The sequence below is a fragment of the Oncorhynchus mykiss genome, chromosome 23 (genome assembly GCF_057628025.1).
Source record: "Oncorhynchus mykiss isolate SJ-2025 chromosome 23, ASM5762802v1, whole genome shotgun sequence".
Lineage (NCBI taxonomy): Eukaryota > Metazoa > Chordata > Actinopteri > Salmoniformes > Salmonidae > Oncorhynchus > Oncorhynchus mykiss.
In genome coordinates this window covers 29,950,721-29,975,550 of record NC_143044.1, presented here as the reverse complement: position 1 = coordinate 29,975,550, position 24,830 = coordinate 29,950,721, and the positions used below count along the sequence as shown (strand labels likewise).

The 24,830-nt window shown below is 39.3% G+C and overlaps 2 protein-coding genes across 6 annotated transcripts in view; both read right to left on the bottom strand.

Moving 5' to 3' along the window:
- rps6ka2 (ribosomal protein S6 kinase, polypeptide 2) overlaps positions 1–13,910 on the bottom strand; it is a 52,025-nt gene extending 38,115 nt beyond the window's left edge. Inside the window, exons 1-3 of one of the 3 annotated variants that reach the window (XM_090217253.1) lie at positions 13,432–13,550; positions 7,212–7,308; positions 2,678–2,825 (exon numbers count right to left, since the gene is read on the bottom strand). In XM_090217253.1, coding sequence (XP_090073379.1) covers positions 2,678–2,776 — 99 coding nt within the window. In that variant the 5' untranslated portion in view covers positions 2,777–2,825; positions 7,212–7,308; positions 13,432–13,550. Of the gene's footprint in view, positions 1–2,677; positions 2,826–7,211; positions 7,309–13,431 lie in introns of all 3 variants that reach the window. The other 2 variants (XM_036960427.2, XM_090217252.1) reach the window with 2 other exon arrangements.
- Positions 13,911–15,082: 1,172 nt separating this feature from the next.
- LOC110502716 (ribonuclease T2) lies at positions 15,083–24,666 on the bottom strand. Of its 3 annotated transcripts, none has more exons than XM_021580967.3 (10): positions 24,553–24,666; positions 23,796–23,879; positions 23,348–23,402; positions 23,159–23,208; positions 22,980–23,037; positions 22,758–22,822; positions 22,534–22,647; positions 22,363–22,408; positions 16,507–16,578; positions 15,083–16,265 (listed from the first exon to the last, which is right to left on the bottom strand). In XM_021580967.3, the coding sequence occupies exons 2-10, from the start codon at positions 23,870–23,872 to the stop codon at positions 16,083–16,085; spliced, it is 720 nt and encodes a 239-aa protein (XP_021436642.2). In that variant the 5' UTR covers positions 23,873–23,879; positions 24,553–24,666; the 3' UTR covers positions 15,083–16,082. The 3 variants fall into 3 exon arrangements, with proteins under 3 accessions (XP_021436642.2, XP_021436641.2, XP_090073377.1); XM_021580966.3 differs by having other exon boundaries at positions 24,396–24,634; XM_090217251.1 differs by having other exon boundaries at positions 24,594–24,626.
- Between the last annotated feature and the right edge of the window lie 164 nt (positions 24,667–24,830).

The following is a 24,830-nucleotide window of genomic DNA, read 5'->3' as shown; positions in this document are numbered from 1 at the left end:
CTGGAGGTGTGTTTTGGGTCATTGTCCTGTTGAAAAACAAATAATGGTCCCACTAAGTGCAAACCAGATGGGGATGGCGTATTGCTGCAGAATGCGGTTGTAGCTCTGCTGGTTAAGTGTGCCTTGAATTCTAAATAAATCACAGTGTCACCAGCAAAGCACCCCATACCATCACACCATCTCCTCCATGTTTCATGGTGGGAACCACAAATGCAGAGTTCATCCGTTCACCTACTCCGCATCTCACAAAGACACGGTGGCTGGAACCAAAACTCTCAAATTGAATCAGACCAAAAGCACAGATTTCCACCTGTCTAATGTCCATTGCTCGTGTTTCTTGACCGTAGCACTCACGTCCGTAGCCATGAAGTGCTTTGAAAGGTTGATAAAAGGCTCACATTAACACCATTATCCCAGAACTCCTAGACCCACTCCAACTTGCATACCGCCAAACAGATCCACAGACGATGCAATTTCAATTGCACTCGGCACTACCCTTTCCCACCTGGACAAAAGGAACCCCTACGGGAGAATGCTTTTCATTGACTACAGCTCAACGTTCAACCCCATAGTGCCCTCAAAGCTCATCACTAAGCTAAGGATCCTGAGACTAAACACCTCCCTCTGCAACTGGATCCTGGACTTCGTGACGGGCCGCCCCCAGGTGGTGTGGGAAGGTAGCAACACATCCGCCATGCTGATCCTCAACACTGGAGCCCCTCAGGGGTGCGTGCTCAGTCTCCTCATGTACTCCCTGTTCACCCATGACTGCGTGGCCAGGCACGACTTCAACACCATCATTAAGTTTGCAGACGACACAACAGTGGTAGGCCTGATCACCAACAACAACGAGACAGACTATAGGGAGGAGGTCAGAGACCTGGCCGGGTGGTGCCAGAATAAAAACCTATCCCTAAATGTAACCAAGACTAAGGAGATGATTGTGGACTACAGGAAAAGGAGGACCGAGCACGCCCCCATTCTCATCGACGGGGCTGTAGTTGAGCAGGTTGACAGCTTCAAGTTTCTTAGTGTCCACATCACCAACAAACTAGAATGTTCCAAGCACACCAAGACAGTCTTGAAGAGGGCACGACAAAGCCTATTCCCCCTCAGGAACTAAAAGGATTTGGCATGGCTCCTCAGATCCTGAAAAGGTTCTACAGCTGCAACATCGAGAGCATCCTGACTGGTATGGCAACTGCTTGGCCTCTGACCGCAAGGCACTACAGAGGGTAGTGCGCACGGCCCAGTACATCACTGGAGCTAAACTGCCTGCCATCCAGGACCACTACACCAGGCGGTGTCAGAGGAAGGCCCTAAAAATTGTCAAAGACCCCAGCCATAAATTGTTCTCCCTGCTACCGCAGGGCAAGAAGTAACGGAGCGCCAAGTCTATGACCAAAAGGCTTCTCAACAACTTTTACCCCATAAGCCATAAGACTCCTGAACAGGTAATCAAATGGCTAACTGGACTATTTGCATTGTGTGCCTCCCCCACCATACCCTCTTTAAGCTGCTGCTGCTACTCTCCGTTTATCGTCCGAACATTGGCTACCCAAACTATCTGCATTGTGTCTCGCCAACCCCTCTTTTATGCTGCTGCTATTCTCTGTTTATCATATATGCATAGTCACTTTAACTATACCTACATGTACATATTGTCTCAATTATCCCGACTAACTGGTGCCTGTATATAGCCTCGCTACTGTTATTTTCACTGTCTTTTTAGTTGTTTTTATTTCTTTACTTATATATTGTTCACCTAATACCTTTTTTTTTTTGTACTTACAATTGCACTGTTGGTTAGGGCCTGTAAGTAAACATTTCACTGTAAGGTCTACACATGCGGTCTACACAGGCGCACATGACAAATAAACCATTTATCTTTTCCAGTGGTTGAATACATGGATATCTCATGGTGTGGGTATAAAAAAAGGGGCCAAATTTGAGCACTTTTATATATCTCTTTTGGTTTTCAGATCCAAAAAGTTACTTTCTGAGCACATATGTAAGGAAGGTTTCGTAAAAAAAAAAAAGGGGGGGGGGGGGGGTGCTGCCAAAATGTGAATGAATTCAAATGGGTTTACCCTTTAATAAAAGTATGTTATTTATTTTTGTATAGCATAAGATCAAATCAACCAATCAAATGAGAAGCAAAAACACAGGTAAGGAAACAAACAATTCTGAAAATCAATCTGCAAAAGAGCATTCTGGGAAATATGATTTGAGCAAACATGAATTTGTAATTTTACTCAAGTTTATTCAAATTCAGCTCACTTCTAGCAGTTTGTTGTGTAAACAACACATTAGCAAAACATTATTTACCTTTTCAATTACACTCAAACTCACAGATTATCGTTGATTACGCCATTAGTTGAATTGTTTTTTTGTGTGCGTGTAATACCATGCTAGACAGAATTAAACATGATTTTTAATGAAAATGTTGTGCAATGGTAGTCTACAAAGCTTGTCAAAATGCTGAAATTGTACTGGCAAGTGTAGCCTAATATCGGGTAACAAACAAGACCAACACAAGGTACCACAACAGCCTACCACAACATAATTGAGTGACAGCAGTCAGTGGCAGCTGAATCACACCTTTAGCAAACAAGTATTCTGCGTTATGGCACACACAGCCACAAAGTAGTTGGGCAGTAAACAACAATACACTTACCTCTAATCTGCAGAGGTTCGAGTTTTTGGACCGTGACTTCTTCTGAAGGTAGACGGAAAACCATCTCCTAACTGTAAATTTCTGCATGTTCGTGTCCATTGTGTGCCCCGCTTCAGATCTGCATTGTCAGTCTGTCTTTGTTCAACACCTAAATCCAGATCAGTACACAACAATAGAGAAGGATTTAGTTTCCTCCCAGCCACTCTCTTCTAATCCACTTCCTATATGGCAGATAAACAACCACCAGGAAAACCAGCGATTTGGTCACTGTTGACACCACTGCAGTGTCCGTCCGTCCTTGCTACAGCGCAATGCTTTGATATGCACAAGTATTTCGCTACACCCGCAATAACATCTGCTAAACACGTGTATGTGACCAATACGATTTGATTTGATTTGACAGTGCCATCCAAGCAGCAGTGATTCTGGCGATTACGGTCCTCAGCACCCGCCGCTATCCCTTTTGTCCCGCTGAATCAGCACGGTGCAGTCATGCAATGTGAAGCAAGCGAGGGCTCCCCTCCTCCCCAACATTCAGCTTCTTCTTTTCGCGCCCAATCAAACAGGACTCTCACCGTTGGAAGTACAGAACTACCCCTTCTCTGACAACAGAAAGCAACTAATCCACATGTTCATGATACACCCCTACCTCATGTAGATATCAAGAAGGGTGGACACAGACTCAGAGAGCAGCATGCAATGTTGGTGTGGCATGTTAGGGATGCATGGATCACAGGTGAATGTTGTGGTGTTTTTAAGGCTGTGTTTACACAGGTAGCCCAAACATGTACATCCTCCCACCCTCAGAATAAATTAAGGTTGGAGTGTCAGCTGATTAGGTGTCTGCTTCAGACAAGGATCAGCTAAGAGGAAATCTGATTTTAAACATTGATGCCATATTTATAATTCTATAAAATATATCCAACAAATTGTACAATAAAGTGAGGGAATTATTTCCACTGATGTCCTATTTTTTTTTACATAAATACATATACAATTACATGGATACAGACACATTAGAGATACCCGATAGAAACATTATACTGTTCACACATTAACCAGCTTTTGACATTCGTTTTATAAATTGTTATGGTTGGTATGGGTTTGAGTTGCTGTGGTAGTTTCCACTCAACAGCACCAGTATATAAACATGTTCTTACCACATACTCTTATTTTAAACAGTGCATTTTAGAGAATCTGGCTATGGTTTTATACTGGTGGACATCTCTAACAAATGAAAAATAGTTGGACAGAAGCTAGGGGACAGCCTGTGATAATTCTGTAGACCAGACCAAGTGTAATTAATACTACTCATTTTTTCCACAGATAGCCAGCCTATCTGGTTCAAATGCTCGACCTTCAGATGCTATGAAGGGGGAGTTTAAGTACAATTCTTACAAGCTTGTTTTGGCTGATTTGTAGTTTATTCTTTAGATGTTTGGGGCTGCTGGTGAACCATGATGTGCAGTCATAATCAAAGTGACACTGGACTAGAACACTTGCCGTGCATCTTAACTGTGTCTATAGCTAGGTTTCCATCCAACTGGCAAAATATTTTCATGCCAACATTCTAAAATCTGTATAAAAACAATATGCACATTTGCCGTCAAATTGAGTCTGTGTGTAAATAGGTAGTGCGCATAAAAATGACTTTTGCGGTTAAATTCCCAGGTACTGATCATGTTGCTTAGGTATAGTGAATGTGCCCACTCTAGTATTTGCACATGCGCTCTAGTCAACCGCGCATAGATACAGTGCGGGTATAGCCTACATGATGAGATTATTATGGACAAAGGTGCGATAATTTTTTATTGACAAACGGCAGTCAAGCATTGATCATCATGTCACCAGAATAAGACCCTCGATATTTATTGAAAGGTGCATCAAGCTCATCACCGTGGACTTTCACCACCCTGTGAAGTTAATCATAATTTATTTAATCTGTAAGAAATTGCATGCTTTCCCATGATGTTGTGACATTTCTTTATCCAAAATGTACGTTACTTACATAAAGGTTGGATGGAAACCTAGTTAATGTCAAGCCATTTTGAGGGTGCTGGAATTATATTTTGGATGAACGTGCCCATGCCTACATCAGACTTTTGCAGTAGCCTAATAATATTAAAATACTGTGACTGGTTGTGTTTATGCTACATATAAAAGGTAATACATTTTAAAAGTTAAATGACAAATATTTAGGCTATATTGAAGCGTTAGGTGCTAGGTGTGCGAGGAATATCCGCCCAGATTGGAGGAGGAAGAGCCTTCTCACTTGAAAACAATGATGCAATTATTCATAGCATTGTGGTGTTGTCGGCTAGTCTAGGTAGGATAATTGTATTGTCCCTAAACAAGATCAATAGGGGAGCTTTTTGAGCTGAATGTCTCATGTGTTGACTGTTCTTTCAAGCACAATGATGCACCTGGCCTCCCCGCTACCTATCAAACTATTCCTATTTGTTCTTGTGGATTCATATTGAACATTGATGCAGCTTTGAATGCTTGTATGTGTGGTATGATTGATAGTTAGCCTATTGCAGATCTTGACAAATGATCCTCCTACTACTATTGTCACTAAGAATGGTGGACAGAGGGCAGGATAGATACTTACTATCGGGGAGGTGCATGCAAGCAGATGAGGAAATTTGGCTAGGATGTAAGAAATTATATAGAGTAAACCTTGCAAATTAGCGACTGTTAACCTGGGAAAAAACGCACTACCCTCCACGGTGCTCAATAAAAAGAAACACAACTGCCTCAAATCAAAAATAAATCAAGTTAGACAACCCTCCCCTTTTTTTGACCACTCCCCCACCCCAGTAAACTAATAGTGTTTTCTAATGCAAGAAATAGACCTCTGAACCTTTCACCTACTACTACCTGTCAGGGCAAGGAGATTGAGGTTGTAACCTCATATAAATATCTTGGAATTTTAATTGATGACGGCCTCTCTTTTAAATTGCATATTCAACAACTTACAAAAAAATTGAAGCTGAAATTGGGATTTTATTTTAGGAATAAGGCCCGTTTTTCTTTTGAAGCCAGAAGGAGGCTAGTATCAGCTACATTTATGCCTTTACTAGACTATGGGGATATTTTATATATGAATGCTTCTGCTCAGTGATTGAGATCAATTGACACTCTTTACCATGGCACTTTGAGATTTATTTTAAACTGCAAAACCCTTACACACCACTGTACTTTGTATACCAGGGTTGGCTTGCCTTCTCTAGTCACTCGTAGGCTCAGTCACTGATATACTTTGATTTACAAAGCCATTTTGGGTTTACTACCTTTTTATTTGTGCATTTTTGTTCAGAAGTGTGGTGGGTACTCTCTTCGTTCGCTGGACTTTATCCTGCTAACTGTTCCAAATGTCCGAACTGAATTTGGTAAAAGGGCTTTTATGTACTCTGCGCCATCGTCTTGGAACACCTTACAAAATACTTTTAAACTGGAAGAATTTGTCCCGATTGGTGTTTTTAAATCACTGATGAAGGATTTTGAGGCTGATTCCCTGACCTGTCAATGTTTTTAATTTGCTGTTTTATACTCTTGTGAATTCAATGGTTTTTACTAGATTACTTGTAGTTTTTCATGTTGTCTGTCTAATTTTTTTGTAATGACTTGGTGCTGCCTATCTTGGCCAGGGCGCTCTTGAAAAATATATTTTAATCTCAATGAGCCCTTCCTGGTTAAATAAAGGTTAAAAAATAAAAACTTTTTTATTTTGAACTGTCCCCAGGAAGATGATTAAGATCAAATGCAAACAACCTTTACAAAATTAGAATGCCGGTAAATCACTAATTTGAAATGTATAACCCATGTACTCAATTGAAATGTACAATCAATCTTGCTAGTGTACATTGAGAATCCTAACGACCTCTTAGGAGTAGCTCATTATATAATGTACATTAGTTTATCAATATGGGAGCCATTATGATGAGAACTCCATTAGGCCTACCATCTAACCCCATGACCTCTGTCTATACTGTAGAGGGTCGTCACAGCACAGCTACAAATACATAAACAACTTTGAATAGGTTTACTGTGTAGAGATTGTTAATGAAATGATGCACACACTTAGCTAGTTTATGCAATGATGTATTAGGCCTACAATACAGTGAAAGTATCTTTGTAACTGGTTAAAGTGGTACCTAAGCCAATGCTTTGTACAAATGGACAAATCTGATGTTGCAGAGCCACACTGAAACCTTCAGATAGAACATATTTTTCTCCTTCTGCACGTGCAGCTTAGAGGTAGTGAGGTGAGAAATACCCATTGCAGTGGATCAGATTTTTTTTCACACTCAAATGTTCCACATTCATCAGAGCATGCTTACAGTATATGAACATCTAGACATAGCTTATGTCAGGGACTGTTGGGAATAGATTGCACTTGTACCAGTACATTCAAACAGTGGTAACAGTTGTTACCAGACCTATAGGGACGCTTGCTTCTGTTCTCACATTGGGGACAATGCCTCTAAGAATAACAAGCTTATAATTAGCAATGACCCAGTCCCAGACTCACCAGGTCATCGTCTGATCTAAGCCTGATCCAGAGGCTATGGGGAGGACAGGACACCAGACCAGACGTTGTCAGGGGGAATAAACAACTTTTCATACACCTGTAAGTTTAAGATAATGATATTTTCACCAAATCTTGTGAAAAACATAATTGGGACAAATGTGTCACTATTTTCCAGAAGCCTCTACAGTTGTTTGTTTAAAGCAGAGCAGTACTTTTATAGTTGTTAAAAGGCCTGCATACACTGTATGTGGTGAATCTTCAGTAAATGTGAACATTTCCATAATACCTCATTCCTTTGGACAACACAAGGCATGTGGGACAGACAGCAATTTATTACACCCTGGTGGGTTTTGAATTCCTAAACAAGACTGCTAAATAGCTAATCAACTGGCTTCCTGGACTACCTGCATTGACCCTTTAACTAACTCTCTTGCACTGACTATGGACACACACACACTGGACTCTACCCACACAGTCACACATACTTACACTGACACCCAAACACACGCTGCTGATACTTATTTTACCCTTACCTACATGTTGAGTACATAGCTACCTCAATTACCTCATACCTCTGCATATCAACTCGGTACTGGTACTCCCTGTATATAGCATGTTATTTTCTACTCCCTATATATGGCCATCTTATTTTACTACTTATTTTTGTTTGTTATTCACTGTCACTATTTCTATTTTTTTTCAATTGTATTTATTATCTTTAACTCTGCATTGTTGGAAAAGGACCCGTAAAAAGCATTTCACGGTTAGTCTACACCTGTTGTCTACGAAGAGTGACAAATAAATTTACACCCTGGTGGATTTTATATTTGAAAATAAAAAACAGAAACGTCTGAGTGATTCTGCGAGAATCTGTCCATATGTTAATATCTGTGAAATACTACAAACAACGAGATAACGAGTCATCCACAAATGTGGTAATGGCACAAAATATCATACCTAGAAAAAGCCAAAAACACACTTTAGATTGGAATTTCATGGAGTACTGTCTGACAAAGATAATAAAGGTCTCAAAACCAATCTTTCATATCTTTGAAGAGTCACTGCTGTGAATATATTCCTTATTGGTGTGACTTCAAAAGAATGTCAGGATTTGACATGTAAACCCACTTTAAAAAGTCAACACCCTACTTTGCAATGATAATGTCAAGACTTCAAAGTGCATGCTTTAGTGGATATAAGCACCTAAAAATGTTCCCCTTTGGAGCAACCGTAGAGCAAAAGTGCTGCGGTCTGTTTCTCAAAACAAACATCAGAGAGGATTTCATTCAAAAAGCTTTACCGTGTCTTTCTTGACATACCCGCTTTCCATACAGTAATTTACCTGGAAGGGATTGAACCATCAGGTTTCTTATATCTGACTGGGATTCATGATACAGAGCTGTTCCCCCATTAAAGTACATTTTCCTAGTTGCAATAATGTCCTTAGAATCTGTTCAAGATGTATAAGACATGTCTATATGCAATTTCTTTATTTTAGATCCACAGGATGTGAAAAAAAATTCAGTCATCACTTCAGTTTGTATAACAGTCATATGGACTGAACATAATTGTACTGGACATGATCCCACTCTGAGAACACAGATGGAAGGTGGGAGTAATCATGCAAATATTTCCTCATAGAACCTACTGGTGTTGTGCAGAACTAACTACTTACATTGACATATTGAGCACATCACAAAAGGCAAGTACAGTCCATAATAATAATAATTATTATTTGGTGTGTGCTTATATTTTTCCTATTTCACATGCACAAGTGTGTATTAATACAGATTTTGTTTTTGCACACTTTTCCTTGAGACTCCTTCCGAGTGGGGTCACGGCCAGGGCCTGGCGTTATCAACAGCAAGCAACCCTGGCACAATTATGGTTGAGTGCCTTGCTCAAGGGCATAGACATATTTTTCACCTAGTCGGCTCAGGAACTCGAACTAGCAACCTTTCGGTTTATTCGGATCCACATTAGCATATGGAACATTTCTGGGATCTTTTATTTCAGCTCATGAAACATGGTACCAACACTTTACATGTTGCATTTATATTTTGTTCAGTGTAATTTGCTAAATTACATTGTTTTGCAATGAAGGTCCACTGTAGCCTCAACAGCACTCTGTAGGGTACCACTATTGTGTTGTTGGAGGACAGCTAGCTTCCGTCCTCCTCTGAGTACATTAACTTCAATACAAAACTTAGGAGGTTCATGGTTCTCACCCCCTTTCATAGACTTACACAGTAATTATGACAACTTCCGGTGGGTATCCTCCAACCTATCAAAGCTCGTGCAGCATGAACTGACATGTTGACCACCCAATCAAAGGATCAGAAAAGGAATCTAGTACTGAAAGCATAAGCTACTGCTAGCTAGCACTGCATAAAATGTGGCGAGTAGTTGACTTAAAGAGAGAAAAAGATCATAGCTGAAAAGTTTTGAACAAATTAATTTATTCTAAAGTGAAGGAGGTACAAGAGAGAGGGAGAGAGAGAGCTATATTTCATTTTTTTTCTTCACTTTCACTTACTTAGCTAGCAAATGCAGGTAGCTAGTTTTTTCGACTCAAATACTTGGCTCAAACAGAGGGATGCTATGTTAGCGAGTTGGATATGACTATCCAACACTGGAACTCTTCCAAGTCAAGGTAAGCTTTTGGTTTCACAAATGTATTGCCACCGGGGCCGTCGGTGTAAATGCTAAACTGCTTACTACACTGTACTGCATGATTGTAGCGGGTTTACTAACGCGTTAGTTCTATTAGCTATGTTGACTGGTGAACTTTGAAGTTCACAAACGAAGGGAAAGGGTGAGGAGGAGAGCGTGTAGATGCGAGAAGGAACACACAAGCTGTTTAGTATGTGGCTATGAAAGTGAACTGTTTGCTTGTGATCAGGGGTGCATTCATTCAGCTGATTCTGTTGAAAAACATTTCTTAAAACTGAAGCAAACGGAATGAAACGGGGATAAACACACCTGAATTTGTCCAATAGAAACTCTCGTTTGCAACTTTTGGACTAATGATTACACCCTCTATCAGATAGATGCAGGCAAGAATGGGCAAGGCAGTATTGAATGTGTCACTGTCTGTCCATGTGTCACTGTCACCTCAAATCTTCCTCTCAACCTGTGTGCACCTACGTTGTAAACTTTCATTTATAGATAAGGTTGTAGTAACCTCATGATGGGAATAGGGAACATTTGAGTATTATGTAGTAGCCTAAACCTATTGATATTACATTGAACTGAGTGAATGGAATATGAATGACAGTCATCCAATATGCTGTAATAGAAATAAGGCCATGCTCATAAAAACAATTATCGTCCTCCATCCTCTTAAATGGCACCAACCACCACTGAAAGCTGAAAGGAGCATATCTATATTATTACAGACAAATAAAAAAGCCAATTAGCACAATGAAATTAGCTAATTTCGAGAGATCTTTCAAGCAGATTGTGTAAACCTCTCACACAGCACTGGTCCCCATGGAGCTGAAAATTAATAACTGTCTGAATACAGTAGTAGATCTGAACCTTAGCCTGCAGGTATAAGCTTATGACATGTCTAAAGCAGATTTTTTCATACAGTATATCAGAACCTTACATTTATGTTCAAGTCATACAATAAATTAACTTCTATGAAATGCAAGGCTTGTAGTAGTGTATCCATATTACTGCACTCCTTAACCTTTAGCAGTGGGCTAAATCAGGGTCACACAGAGGGTTTCTTGGTAGTCAAACAAATCAAATTGTATTTGTCACATGCGCCGAATACAACAGGTGTAGTAGACCTTACAGTGAAATGCTGACTTACAAGCTCTTAACTACTTTGAAATAATAGTATACACCTCACACACACATGGTTCTGGGTTTTTAAAAACGAAGACACCTGTACCATGTCAGATATAGAGTTGAAATGCATTCAGTTTTGAGTTTGCGTCCCAATATTACACTTTATCACAGACGACTGAAATATTACAAAACCGTTTGACATAGGATTTGAGGTTTATATTTGTTTGATTAATTATGAAAAATATGAATATTCCATCCATGAGGGAGCTTTGGTTATTCTACTGCAGGATATCCCTACAGAGGTTTTTACACTTACCTAAGTAGTATTAAAATACCTGATCATAATACTGTTCCTTGATAGAGATAGACATTAATTAAAATAAATGTGTTGAGACACAGTATGGAAAACTTATCTTTTTTAGGAAGGTACGGGAATAGATTCACTGAGCACATTATTTGGGCCATTGTTCATGCTCAATCATGTGAAAAAGTAATGTATTTCACATCAGCAAAACATCCTCCTGAAAAACTGTCCATTCCACATTACCCCTCAAATATCATAATGTACATTAATGAGAAATGGCATGGTTGTCAGTGCAGTCCAAACCCTTGCTTAGGGAGGGACTCCTTTGCGTTGTTGTCTCTAAATGGCTGGAAGAACTATAGTTAGGCAGGAACATACAAGCTATAGAGGGCTTGAAGGCAGAGATACTGAAGTGGAGAAGTATCTGACTTGCAGCCAGGTCTGACCTGTGGCTGATTAGAGTTATCTTGCCCAAAGCCAGGTGTGTTGTGATTCATATAGAGAGCAATCCATTAGGACCCAGACTGTCAGCCACACATCTGTATGGTCTTCATGTCTGTCTCCTGTTCTCTCTGCTCTCTGGAGAGTCACAGGGCAGAGTGGTAACCCTGGTGGTGTTTATAGGTCTGCTGTGAAAAGATAGGTCTCCTTGTCTGCTGTCAACTCACCTGTGCAGATGCACATGTTCAAAACAGCATCTATTACAAAATCGTTTGACGTAGAAACACAGGCTTTTCGGAGGTTTAAATTTGTTTTATTAATTATGAAATTATTTAATATATTAATATTCCATCCATGAGGCCACTAGAGGGCGCTTTGGTTATGCAACTGCAGGTAAAGGATTTTAAATATCCCTGCAGAGGTTTTTACACTTAACTAAGTAGTATTAAAATACCTGATCATGACTGTTCCTTGATAGAGGTAGACATCTGCAGTTGACATGATCTTATTGTGGATTTATTCATTTCCTTGAAAAGTTGTGATTCCTTAGATAACTGACGCATACAGTGCATTCAGAAAGTATTCAGACCCTTTGTATTTTTTCCACATTGTTACGTTAAAGTCTCAAATGGATTAAATCATTTTCCCCCATCAATCTACACACAATACCCCAGAATGACAAAGCGAAAACAGGTTTAGACATTTTTGCAAATGTATTAAAAAGAAACAGAAATCCCTTATTAACTTAAGTATTCAGACCCTTTGCTATGAGACTCGAAATTGAGCTTAGGTGCATCCGGTTTCAATTGATCTTCCTTGAGATGTTTCTACAACTTAATTGGAGTCCACCTGTGGTAAATTCAATGGATTGGACATGATTTGGAAAGGCACACTGTCTATTTAAGGTCCCACAGTTGACAGTGCATGTCAGAGCAAAAACCAAGCCATGAGGTCGAAGGAATTGTCTGTAGAGCTCCGAGACAGGATTGTGTCGAGGCACAGATCTGGGGAAGGGTACCAAAACATTTCTCCAGCACTGAAGGTCCCCAAGAACACAGTGACCTAACATATAACTACACAATTCTAATCACCGCATAGGTGAATAGCAATGATAGATTTAACCAACTTACTACCATAAAATGCCTTTGTTTGAAAATCTGCAGATCTCTCTTATTGTCTCTGACCTGTGCATCACTGAATGATTACCCGCCTTTAACTACATTCTGGAGGACAGACTGAGCACCGAGAATGAATGTATTTCTAGGCTTTGTGGTTTTGAGAACTACACAGGCACTGAATGGAATATATATAGGAACTCTGCATGCATCGCCTGTTGTATTGCTAACAACTCATGTATTCCTGAGTTAGCCAGTATATCATACTTATTTGTATGTCTTCCAAACTCCTCCCTTCTATTGAAGCATTTTAGAGATCAACACGTAAGATAGCTGGATACTCTCACTACAGCGCATCTCTCTGATTCAGAGAGTTTGGGTTAAATGCAGAAGACACATTTCAGTTGAATGCATTCAGTTGTACAACTGACTAGGTATCCCCCTTTCCAGTATGTGTCCTCTGTATCCACTGGCTATTCTTACTGCTATACTACAGGAAGTTATAATGGAGGATATCAGATACTGAACATGTAAAACACAGATACTGCTTTAGCATACTAACCTGCGCTATATTCAGGAGCTCTTCATAAGGACCCTCATCTTCGGTTAACGAGGCGAAGGCACTGTCGATAGACAACGTCTCCATGTCTGCACATGCCAAACTCAGCCTTACATTCCCGCTCACTCCAGTCAGGGAGTACTGGCGATGACTCATGGTGAAGTTACTTCCTTTTCGGCCCCGTCACCCTTACAGGAAGAAGGGCCAACACAGGATCTCTGCTCTCCTCTACCACAGATATGAGTGAATGACAAAACGGTTGCTTTCAAGGGCATCCAGAATTGCTCTCAGCCATAACCATTATCTCTGGGACCAGGTCCTATTAATTCACACTGCTTAAAAGCCAGTTGGCTGGATCTGACTTACAACCTCCACAAAGAGGCATCTACCCTGGCTATAGAGGAGCTGAGGTATAAGGCCACGAGTGCTCTTGTGTACAGTGACTATCCCATGCTGTCTCTGTTGACTTGAGGGCATAAGACACTTAACTCTCTTCAAAAGGAGAGGGAGGGAAGAAGAGTGAAATGCATTTCTAATGGGCCTTGTCACCAATTAGGAAGCAGTGATGTAGCCGAGCCATTGTTCAGCCCTCGGAATGGCTGTGAGCCAGAGTTTTTTTAGTCAAGAAGAATCAACCTGACTACTTCACTCACTGATAAGCTTCAATAACCACATTAAGAGTAGTGCATGGATCTCACTGTGGGTATGTGTGTAATACCCACTGAGGCAACCGTTGCCTCCCTACAACTATTTGGTTCTGCCTGTTCTTGGCAAATGAGATTTCCTTGACACTATAACCTCTTTCCTCTTATCCTACGATGACAGCTTACATAAAACTGATTGCACCACACATAATATCCATTATACCGACAGCCAAGGCCCATAATACAACATTTTAACTCTTATTTTGGGGACAGGGATTCAAATACAGTTCACAAGGGGAATATTAAACTATGCTGAAATATAAGTAGACAAGATATTGTGCAACGTAATATTTCAACATTCCCAGGACAGATACACATTTGTCATATTTTTGATAAAACCCTTTTATATGAAATGTAAAATACTTGTTGCAAAAATAAGCTTTACTTACCACTGGTCACCAACAGACAAATCTCTTCAGTGTGCTGACATGCCTTACATGAGGTCTAAAAAGCACAATGTTCCATGTACTCCAACAGCCTATAAATCTCTTACACACAAGGTGTCATGAGGATAGATCAATGGCATGCCTGTAGGATACAACTACAGTAGTAAATAGCTTTACTTTTTTTTATATCTTAAAAATTGCTCAGGAGTAATCATTATCGTTGTTCTAATATACATCTGGCTATACATCTGCAGTTGACATGATGTTAAAATGAAGACAGTTACAATACAAATACAGGATTTTAAGTCAAAATCATCAGCGTTCCTGGACATGGAGTTTTATATAATTGTATACTTTTTGTGGATATAACATTTCTTTAAAATGTGTAATTTGTTAGACTGAACAACGCCACACAGTGTTAGACAGGGACTGCCTCTTTTGGCCATTGCCGTTGTGTTGAGGTTTTCTGACCTCTTGTGGCATTTAGTTGAATGTGCATACTTATGCATGTTAACTGGATTCACTAAAAATCAAATTCCAGGGTAAATAGTACATACAAACTGCTGCAATAGAAAAATTACTTTAATGAATTGTACATAAACATTACAGAGGATTGGAACCTACCAAAATAAGGCCACCATTTAAAAACCAAAGCTTATCCCACAATTCAATGAAATCAAACTAACTAAACAGCAGAAATGACATTGTTAGATATAATACCTGTATCTGGTTAAATCATGATCATTATAGCCTTGTTAAACTGTGCGCAGAAAATCTCGACTTTAGTAATGCCATCTCCATAACTTATGCATTTTAACCACCACCGCACACATTCTTACCATAATTACTCAACACAGTTTACAACAAAATAAAATGAAAAACATATTGAAAGACAAAATTAATGAATGCAGTCATCAGACCTCTTCATAAACTGTGCATCAAACTTTAAATGTTATGTTTAACAAAATGTAGGACCATACTTTAAACAAACTAAGGCCAATTTAAAATGACTCACAAATCCCTTGAAAGCAAATGTCATCCTATATTACAGGTGGCATTAGTGTTACATTCCACAAACTCACATTATACATCGACAGGCTGAAACATGGACGCCCCCCCCCCCCCTCTACAGGATATAATGCACTGCATACTACATGTAGCATCAGCCACTAGGCTACGATACCTGGTGTCATATATTCCCCTCTTTCTCTGCCACATTAAGATGCTCTGTGGGGAACTTCTTATTTACATACATTTTATTATGATTTGCAAAGTATTATATATATATATATATTTATATAAACAAAAAAAGCTGATTTGTTCCTTGAGTTACAACATGACCACCCTGTTTCCAAGAATCAAGCAGTAAAATTTTAAGTTTGAATGCCAGAAAACAGTTCCAAATAGCAGTAGACACATTCAATTAAAAACTGTTAGGGTTTTTCAGATAGATTTCAGATAGATTTATGTGCGAACTCACACCAAGTGGAACCTTCCTGTATCTATGTTCCATGTGAGATATGACACTGATTATAAAGGGATGCGTGACAATACCCACTAGCCACTACACTGACAGTTTCCCCTTCAGGGGAGGGTAGTAGACCGGTGTGGCATGGTCACACACACTAAACCCTGCACCCTTAACATTGAGGTTCACTGTGTCTGTCTCAGAATGCTCACAGTCGTCCAGTTGAAAGTCGGAGTTGAAGCAGATCTCGATCTGCCCCAAGATTTGCACCTTCCCTTCCTGTAAACAATAATTAACTTAATGATACATTCTATATTTAGGGTTGGGATTCATGATTTTATCTTTAAGTGTGCAATGACTATTCTTCATGTAGAATGATTAGAGAAACGTATTCTAAATAGAAAATGGTACGCAATTCTTGTTATCCTACACTCTTCAAAGAAAACCTTTAGCATATCCATTAACTAGTTGTGCTTGAGTTTGCATTTTACCCAAAGACAAAATATAAAAAACATGATACCTTTGGATGAATACACTGAATCTTTGGTTTCACGTTGTAGAAGTTGAGAATGTTTCCTTCAATGAGGTCAAACTAAAAACAGACAATCAATTTTACCACGAGTACTCATCACATGCTATTAGAACCTGACCGACATGGGTTTTCGGGGTCCGACTTTTTCCACATTTTGTTGTGTCATAGCCTGAATTTTAAATGGATTACATTTTTATTTTTTACAAACAAATAAAAAATAAAAAGCTGAAATGTCTTCAGTCAATAAATATTCAACTCTTGCTATGACTAGCCATAAGTTCAGGAGTAATAATTTGCTTAACATGTCAAATAATACGTTGCATGGACTCACTCTGTATAATAATAGTGTTTAGCATGATTTTTGAATGACTACCTCATCTCTGTACCCCACAAATACAATTATCTGTAAGGTCCCTCAGTCAAGCAGTGAATTTCCAACACAGATTCAACCACAAAGACCAGTGAGGTTTTCCAATGCCTCACAAAGAAGTTCACCCATTGGTAGATGGGTAAAACAAAGCAGACAATAAATGTCCCTTGGAGCATATTAATTACACTTTGGATGGTGTATCAATGCACCCAGTCACTACAAAGATACTAACTCAGTTGCCGGAGAGGAAGGAAACCGCTCAGGAATTTCACCATGAGGCCAATGGTGACTTTAAAACAGTTACTGAGTTTAAAACCCTCTAGAGTCGATGTCCACACCCCGTGGAAATCTAATTAGAATTATATATTTTTTTTAATCCGTCAGTTTAAACTAGAGATCTTTTTTTGTTGCATAGGCTGCGTCTCAATCTACCGGATCCTGTTCCGCATTGGCGGTGAAAGGTGGCAGAGCTTGAGTGGTGTTTGTCAGACCATGAGACACCCCGAAAATTGGTCTTGTCACAACGTATGTAGCGACTGAAAGGTTTTGCTCTACGACCCCCACAAGTGTCACGGGACTTGTCTGAAATCGGTATAGCCGATCTGCCAGCATCGGTGTGTACAGCCCAGCACAGTTTGGGCTACACACTAATATGGAAAGGTGATTCTCGACACTAACACATAAATGTCAGTTGTTTTGCTCTAGGACACCTACAAGCCTCACAAAACTAGTCTGAAGGTAGCCAGGTACCAGTTTAAAAAATAAATGGCAGTATATATATATATGGAGATTAGTTTAATGCCTAAAATAAGGGGTTAAATACATGTATAAAAATAAAAAAATAAATAGTTTCTGATCTTTATCGCTCAGATATAGGACAGACACTTCAGAACAAACTTCTGTATAGATGTTTATTTTTTGTTGTTATTCAATGCGTTTCTATGGACTAATAGCAGTAAAGCCAACTTCAACGCTTCATTAAAAAATTATAATAATGGACCGCACCGGCTTAGACGCTTAAAGATTAATGTCTGTCATAGAAAAAAATGAGGATGGATCAACAACACTGTAGTTACTCCACAATACTAACCATACAGGCAGGCCAGTGAGGTATTTCAACTAGGACTTTCCCCTTAAAAACCATGCGGATGAGGCCTCAACCCTTTCCTTTCATATTTTCCCTGTTCTTTGTTTGTTTCAGGCTATTACCAAAACCATTGATGTATGGTAAAGTTGTCTGTAACACAGACTATAGTACAGCAGTCTTTGAAGATGTCAGAGGATTCACCAGCAATTGTTAGTGGACACGGACTGTCCACTATCTGAAGCTCTTTTCCAGCACACCTTGATCACACCGTTACTTTTTAAACCTGATCGCGAGACCTCTCAATTTCAGGGCAATGGCAGCATACTAAAACCAAACAGGGAATCATTTATATTCAAAATTCTTGTTGAATTTATTTGATCCATTTGCAGGCTAGTTTAATACATACATGGTCTGTATGTGTACCTTTTAATCATATGTTAATGTTTCCCGTTTTTAAAATTGTGTCAGTATAACGTGTCGATAGCAAGGGGACTTTGTATTTACATTTACCCCTCAGAACTACAGCTGTGGATCTCTGGGTCCGTATCCACAAAGCATATCCGAGTGGGAATGGTCCTAGATCAGCACTCCTACTCTGATGCTTTGTGGATACCGGTCCTGATCTCCACAGGTTAGCATTGCGTTGAAGAACTGATTGATTAGTTGGTCTAGCCTGTTATGATGGACTGTATAAACCTCAGACTTGTTCTAGGCCTATTTCTAATGATATTACATGATAAATGTATTTTACTTGTATTTTTAAGGCTGTGATTAGTTTGACTTGAGACATTTGCCAGCAGCATACCACCCTTGCCCTGTGTAGGGTGCAGTCTCGGATGGGATGTTAAAATGGTTGTCCTGACACTCTGGCAATTAGAAATGTCACTTATCTTAAGAGTAAGGGTGTTAACCCTGGTGTCTTGGCTAAATTCCTAACCTAGCACCATTCCATCAAGGCCACCTAATCATCCCCCTAATTTCTAATTGGCAAATCACTCCTCACCTGATGGGTCGTGAGCGCTGTGGCACAAAAATGGTCGCCATATACTAAAGTCCTTTGAGTACCTCAGTTGGTACAAAAGCGTTATATAAATCTAAAAAATCTAATCTATTTGACCGAGTGAAAAGAAGGAAGCCTGCACAGAATAAAAATATTGCAAAACATACATCCTTTTTCCAACAAGGCACATAATACTGCTGTGGCAAAAAAGTTTTGACCAGAATGCAAAGTGTTATGTTTGGGGCAAATCCAATACAACACACTACAGAGTACCACACTCCGTATTTTCAAGCATAGTGATGGTGGCATCATGTTATGGGTATGCTTGTAATTCTTAGAATGGGGAGTTTTTCAGGATAAAAAAGAAGCACAGGCAAAATCCTAAAGAAAAATCTGGTTCAGTGTGCTTTCCACCAGACACTGGGAGATGAATTCACCTTTCAGCAGGACAATGACTTAAAAGACAAGTTGCTGACCAAGAAGACAATTAAATATTCCTGAGTGTCCCAGTTACAGTTTTGACTTAAATCTACTTGGAAATCTATAGCAATACCTTAAAATGGTTGTCTCGCAATGATCAACAACTAATTTGACAGAGCTTGAAGAATTTAAAAGAATAAAATGGGCAAATGTTGCAAAATCCAGGTGTGGAAAGCTCTGAGAGCAGGGATGGGCAACTGGCCGGTCCTCGGATCATAACAAAAAAGAATAAAGAGCTAGGGTCTCAACTTACTGTTTCAAGTTAGAATAGTAGAAGGTGCAATACACAAGGTGCAATTTCAAAATTAGGTTGTGCATTAGCAGTTTTTATTTTGTTATGTCACTATTAATAGCTAATTTTCCATTCAGGCCCATGGCAAAATGAGTAGGATTGCATGAAATTAGATATAAAAATCACAAAATCTTATCTCCACCCCATGGCAAAATGTGTAAAATTGAGGACATCAGAACCACGAGCAACTGCAGCCCCTCGTGAGTTGTTCAAATTTTTTTGTAGCCCCCACCCCTGTCTTAGAGACTTACCCAGAAGGACTCACAGCTGTAATCGCTGCCAAAGGTGCGTCTGCAAAGAATTGACTCAGGTGTGCGAATACTTATGTAAATTAGATATTTCTGTATTTAATTTTCAAAACATTTGCCAAAATTTCTAAAAACATGTTTTCACGTTGTCATTATGGGGTATTGTTGGTGAGAAAAAAATATATTTAATCCATTTTGGATTCAGGCTGTAACACAACAACATGTGGAATAAGTCAAGGGGTATGAATACAGTGCCTTCTGAAAGTATCTGCTGATATACAGTTGATATCGGAGGTTTACATCCACCTTAGCCAAATACATTTAAACTCAGTTTCACAATTCCTGACATTTAATCCTAGTAAACATTCTCTGTTTTAGGTCAGTTAGGATCACCACTTCATGTTAAGAATGTGAAATGTCAGAATAATAGTAGAGAGAATTATTTATTTCAGCTTTTATTTCTTTCATCACATTCCCGGTGGGTCAGAAGTTTACACACGCTCAATTAGTATTTGGTAGCATTGCCTTTAAATTGTTTAACTTGGGTCAAACGTTTTGGGTAGCCTTCCACAAGCTTCCCACAATAAGTTGGGTGAATTTTGGCCCATTCCTCCTGACAGAGCTGGTGTAACTGAGTCAGGTTTGTAGGCCTCCTTGCTCGCACACTCTTTTTCCGTTCTGCCCACACATTTTCTATGGGATTGAGGTCAGGGCTTTGTGATGGCCACTCCAATACCTTGACTTTGTTGTCCTTAAGCCATTTTGCCACAACTTTGGAAGTATGCTTGGGGTCATTGTCCATTTGGAAGACCCATTTGCGACTGAGCTTTAACTTCCTGACTGATGTCTTGAGATGTTGCTTCAATATATGCACATACATTTCCTCCCTCATGATGCCATCTATTTTGTGAAGTGCACCAGTCCCTCCTGCAGCAAAGCACCCCCACAACATGATGCTGCCATCCCTGTGCTTTACATTTGGGGTGGTGTTCTTCGGCCTGCAAGCCTCACCCCTTTTTCCTCCAAACATAACGATGGTCATTATGGCCAAACAGTTCTATTTTTGTTTTATCAGACCAGAGGACATTTCTCCAAAAAGTACGATCTTTGTCCCCATGTGCAGTTGCAAACCGTAGTCTGGCTTTTTTATGGCAGTTATGTCGATATAGGACTCGTTTTACTGTGGATATAGATACTTTTGTACCCGTTTCCTCCAGCATCTTCACAAGGTCCTCTGCTGCTGTTCTGTGATTGATTTGTACTTTTCGTACCAAAGTATGTTCCTCTCTAGGAGACAGAACCCGTCTCCTTCCTGAGTGGTATGAGGGCTGCGTGGTCCCATGGTGTTTATACTTGCGTACTATTGTTTGTACAGCTGAACGTGGTACCTTCAGGCATTTGGAAATTGCTCCCAAGGATGAACCAGCCTACAGGTCTACAAAGGTTTTGGTTGATTTCTTTTGATTTTCCCATGATGTCAAGCAAAGAGGCACTGAGTTTGAAGGTAGGCCTTGAAATACATCCACAGGTACACCTCCAATTGACTCAAATGGTGTTAATTAGCCTATCAGAAGCTTCTAAAAGCCATGACATTTTCTGGAATTTTCCAAGCTGTTTAAAGGCACAGTCAAGTTAGTGTATGTAAACTTCTGACCTACTGGAATTGTGATACAGTGAATTATAAGTCAAATAACCTGTCTGTAAACAATTTTTGGAAAAATGACTTGTGTCATGCACAAAGTAGATGTCCTAACCGACTTGCCAAAACTATAGTTTGTTAACAAGAAATTTGGAGTGGTTGAAAAAACGAGTTTTAATTACTCCAACTTAAGTGTATGTAAACTTCCGACTTCAACTGTACTGTTTCAAAGAGGGGAAATTAAAAAGTGTAATTTTTCCACACTAATTTCTCATAAATTGCTATCCTAAAGACCAATTGTCCAAGAAATGGGCTTCAAATGTTGATTCCTTACATTGTGACAATAATGAAACATAATGGGAATAGCTGTGAATCTTCAGTTGAGCATGAGATTCCCTTTTATCCATCCTATTTATTGAATATCGGTTATCGTGGTAAAAGGCCAATACCGGTCGATAACCTGGTATTGAATGCATGCACACATCTGGGTCATTTTACTGCCAGTAACTAAGTAAACAGTAACAGTAAGTCAAATGACTTGCAGTAAATGAGTCACTGTTGACTTCACATACTCACACATTTCAAATTGTCCATGTTCCCAAAACACACAGTATAGTGTGTTGTTTGATACGATGCAGAAATGCTTGAAGTTTAAACATGCAACTATTTACTCTTTGCTAAATTAAATTATCCTTGGTAATGTAGTAATATTGATTTCATGTACTTACCGTGTAGTAAGTCTCAGAGGGCACAATGTTACGTTTCTTCATCACCCTGAAAACATACAAAGAATTTATAAATAAGTAGTAGAAAACATAAATTAGGGTTCAGGGTATTGAAACCATACATTATCCCATATGTTTCATGAGGGTACTTCATTGTTAATTCAGTACACTTACCCATCAAGGTCTAACTTGTGATACAGCTCCAGGGCTTTGCCAAAGTATTTGTGTTGACTGTTTAGGGACTCTGCTTTTGCAGCACATGTTCCATGTTTTTGCCATTCATATTTCCTGTAAATAGAAGATCAAACACTAACATTTGTTTAGAAAAATATTGTTACCTGAAAATATAACAATTACTTGGAGTAAAGTATTAATACAAATAGAAAACTGGAACAGACCAGAATCTAGAGGATTCTGGAATTTTAAGATCCGGCCACCACTTCTGCATCTCTGGAAGTAGGTCCTGTAAAACATATTCATTATCAAATATTTATCTTAATTTCATAATATATAAACACATTTACTTTAACCATCAAAATGATATTTTGTCATGAATAAACTCAATCTGCCTTTTGTAAATGTTTGTATTTTAAATGTTTTTTCCCCCCAGCAGAACATACCTGGATTAGAGTTTCATTGAAGTGCAAAGATGAATTGCATTCCTGGCCTTTATCTGGCCTGTAAGACAGACATTGGTCAAATGTGTACAAAGATAACATACATAAACTGTTTTGCATTCTATCTGGTCAGTCAAAAAAAAAGCACTTTCCTACTGAATTTGTTGGAAGTCCTTCCTTACCACAGTCCATGCAAAGTCCAGTAGTCAAATGTGGAATGACAGTGTTCCATCTGCAAATAGAAATGTTCATTTTGTCATACAAGTTGGCAAATCTGGCAATTTAGGGCTACTGTATCAATCATACGATCAGATCATCACATGATACGTTGAGTTTATTATGCCATGAAACCATACAATAAAGTAACTTACACTGCAAAATGTGCTCGGCCAGTGGTGAGTCAGGATCAGCTTACTCCACATATGCCTGAAATAATTGAAGTGCAATATTAGGTTAATCAAAGTGCCTCAATCACTTAATGGCCTTCAATTCGCATAGAGGCCGACTATGGAATGACACCAGCTCAGTTGTCTTGTGGTTATAGTGTCCTCCCTGAGATTGGAAGGTTCCCTGGTCAAAACAAAGCACTAAATACGGGACATGATCCCGCTACTTGCCATTCAACATTAAGGAGATGGATTGGAGGTAACCTCCTGTCCAGGTTGTGTACTTGAACATCAAGCTGCCCTATGGGCCATTGTGGCTTGAAAACGGCTACTTACTTACTTTGGAATGACAGACACAGTTAGGGGCTTGATGCAGAGGCCAGGGTTGGCATCTGACATTAACCAGACAGATATAACCAGTAATGTTACTTACGGCGGCTCAAGTACGAATGAGGAAGTCATCAGACAGCAGCCAAGGCACAGCAGGACAACAACTGCCAATGACTTCATATTTACACTGAAACACAGAGAACATACAATTGGGAGAAGTATATTTTGGGTCATAGATGAACTGATTTTAGCTGGTCTAATATGTGATGGTAGGCAAACTCTTACAATTATAACGCCTATTATAAGTAGAAGTATAACTCTTATAATTATAGGCCAATTATAATTATAAGCCTAATATAAATTATTTCTCTTTTAGTTTATAGATAGCTTGTGTAACAAGCAGTTATATAATGGTTGGCATGGCGTGATTGTTATTTTGGTGCCTGTCAAATACTATTGAACTTATATTTGCGCCCATCAACACCGCAGTCAAATAATGGAACGCGTTTCGCAACTCTGTAGCCAACCACCAAACCTGACGTGAATGTGGGGGAGCGCAACTTCAGTTTGCACAAAAGGTTACATACTACATTATTTTACAAAAACAAGGTCTCCAGTATCACCTGGGCCTGCCACCTGGCTAAACGTAGACTGTGTGGGTACGATTTAAATGTAACCTACGACGGATACAATAAATTCTTACCCTTGTTTTGTTCCTGTGGTTAAAAATAAACTCGTATATACAACTATACGTTTGGAAGGGCCATTTAGATGAGGAAACAGATGTCGTTTGATAGATTAGCAATATGAAGATTCCACTAGTATCACTTATTATGGTTTAAAATGAGACAGCCACAAACCGTCCGATTAGACGTCTGGTAGAAGCCGACAACAACAATACCGTGAAATTGTTTCCCGCAACAGCTGAACTGAGCGTCACATGCTCAGAAAATGTAAGTCACGTGAGATCATGTGAAACGTGCACTGTAGGCAGCTGTACCGCACAGGCGCGCACACATCCGCTGATAGTCCACTGGGCCACATACAGTTTAATAAAAATAAAAACAAGACAAATGTGTTGAATCTTTATTGCAATTGCATTTATCTCTGTAATCTTTCTTTAAAAATGGGCAGACAT

What these genes read in the sequence shown, in the direction of transcription:
- LOC110502716 (XM_021580967.3), bottom strand. Translation starts at nt 23,872, where the DNA reads ATGAAGTCATTGGCAGTTGTTGTCCTGCTGTGCCTTGGCTGCTGTCTG. An exon ending in TCATTCGTACTTGAGCCGCC is followed by an intron (nt 23,403 to 23,795) that starts GTAAGTAACATT and finishes CAATTATTTCAG; the next exon opens with GCATATGTGGAGTAAGCTGA. An exon ending in TGGACTTTGCATGGACTGTG is followed by an intron (nt 23,038 to 23,158) that starts GTAAGGAAGGAC and finishes TCTGTCTTACAG; the next exon opens with GCCAGATAAAGGCCAGGAAT.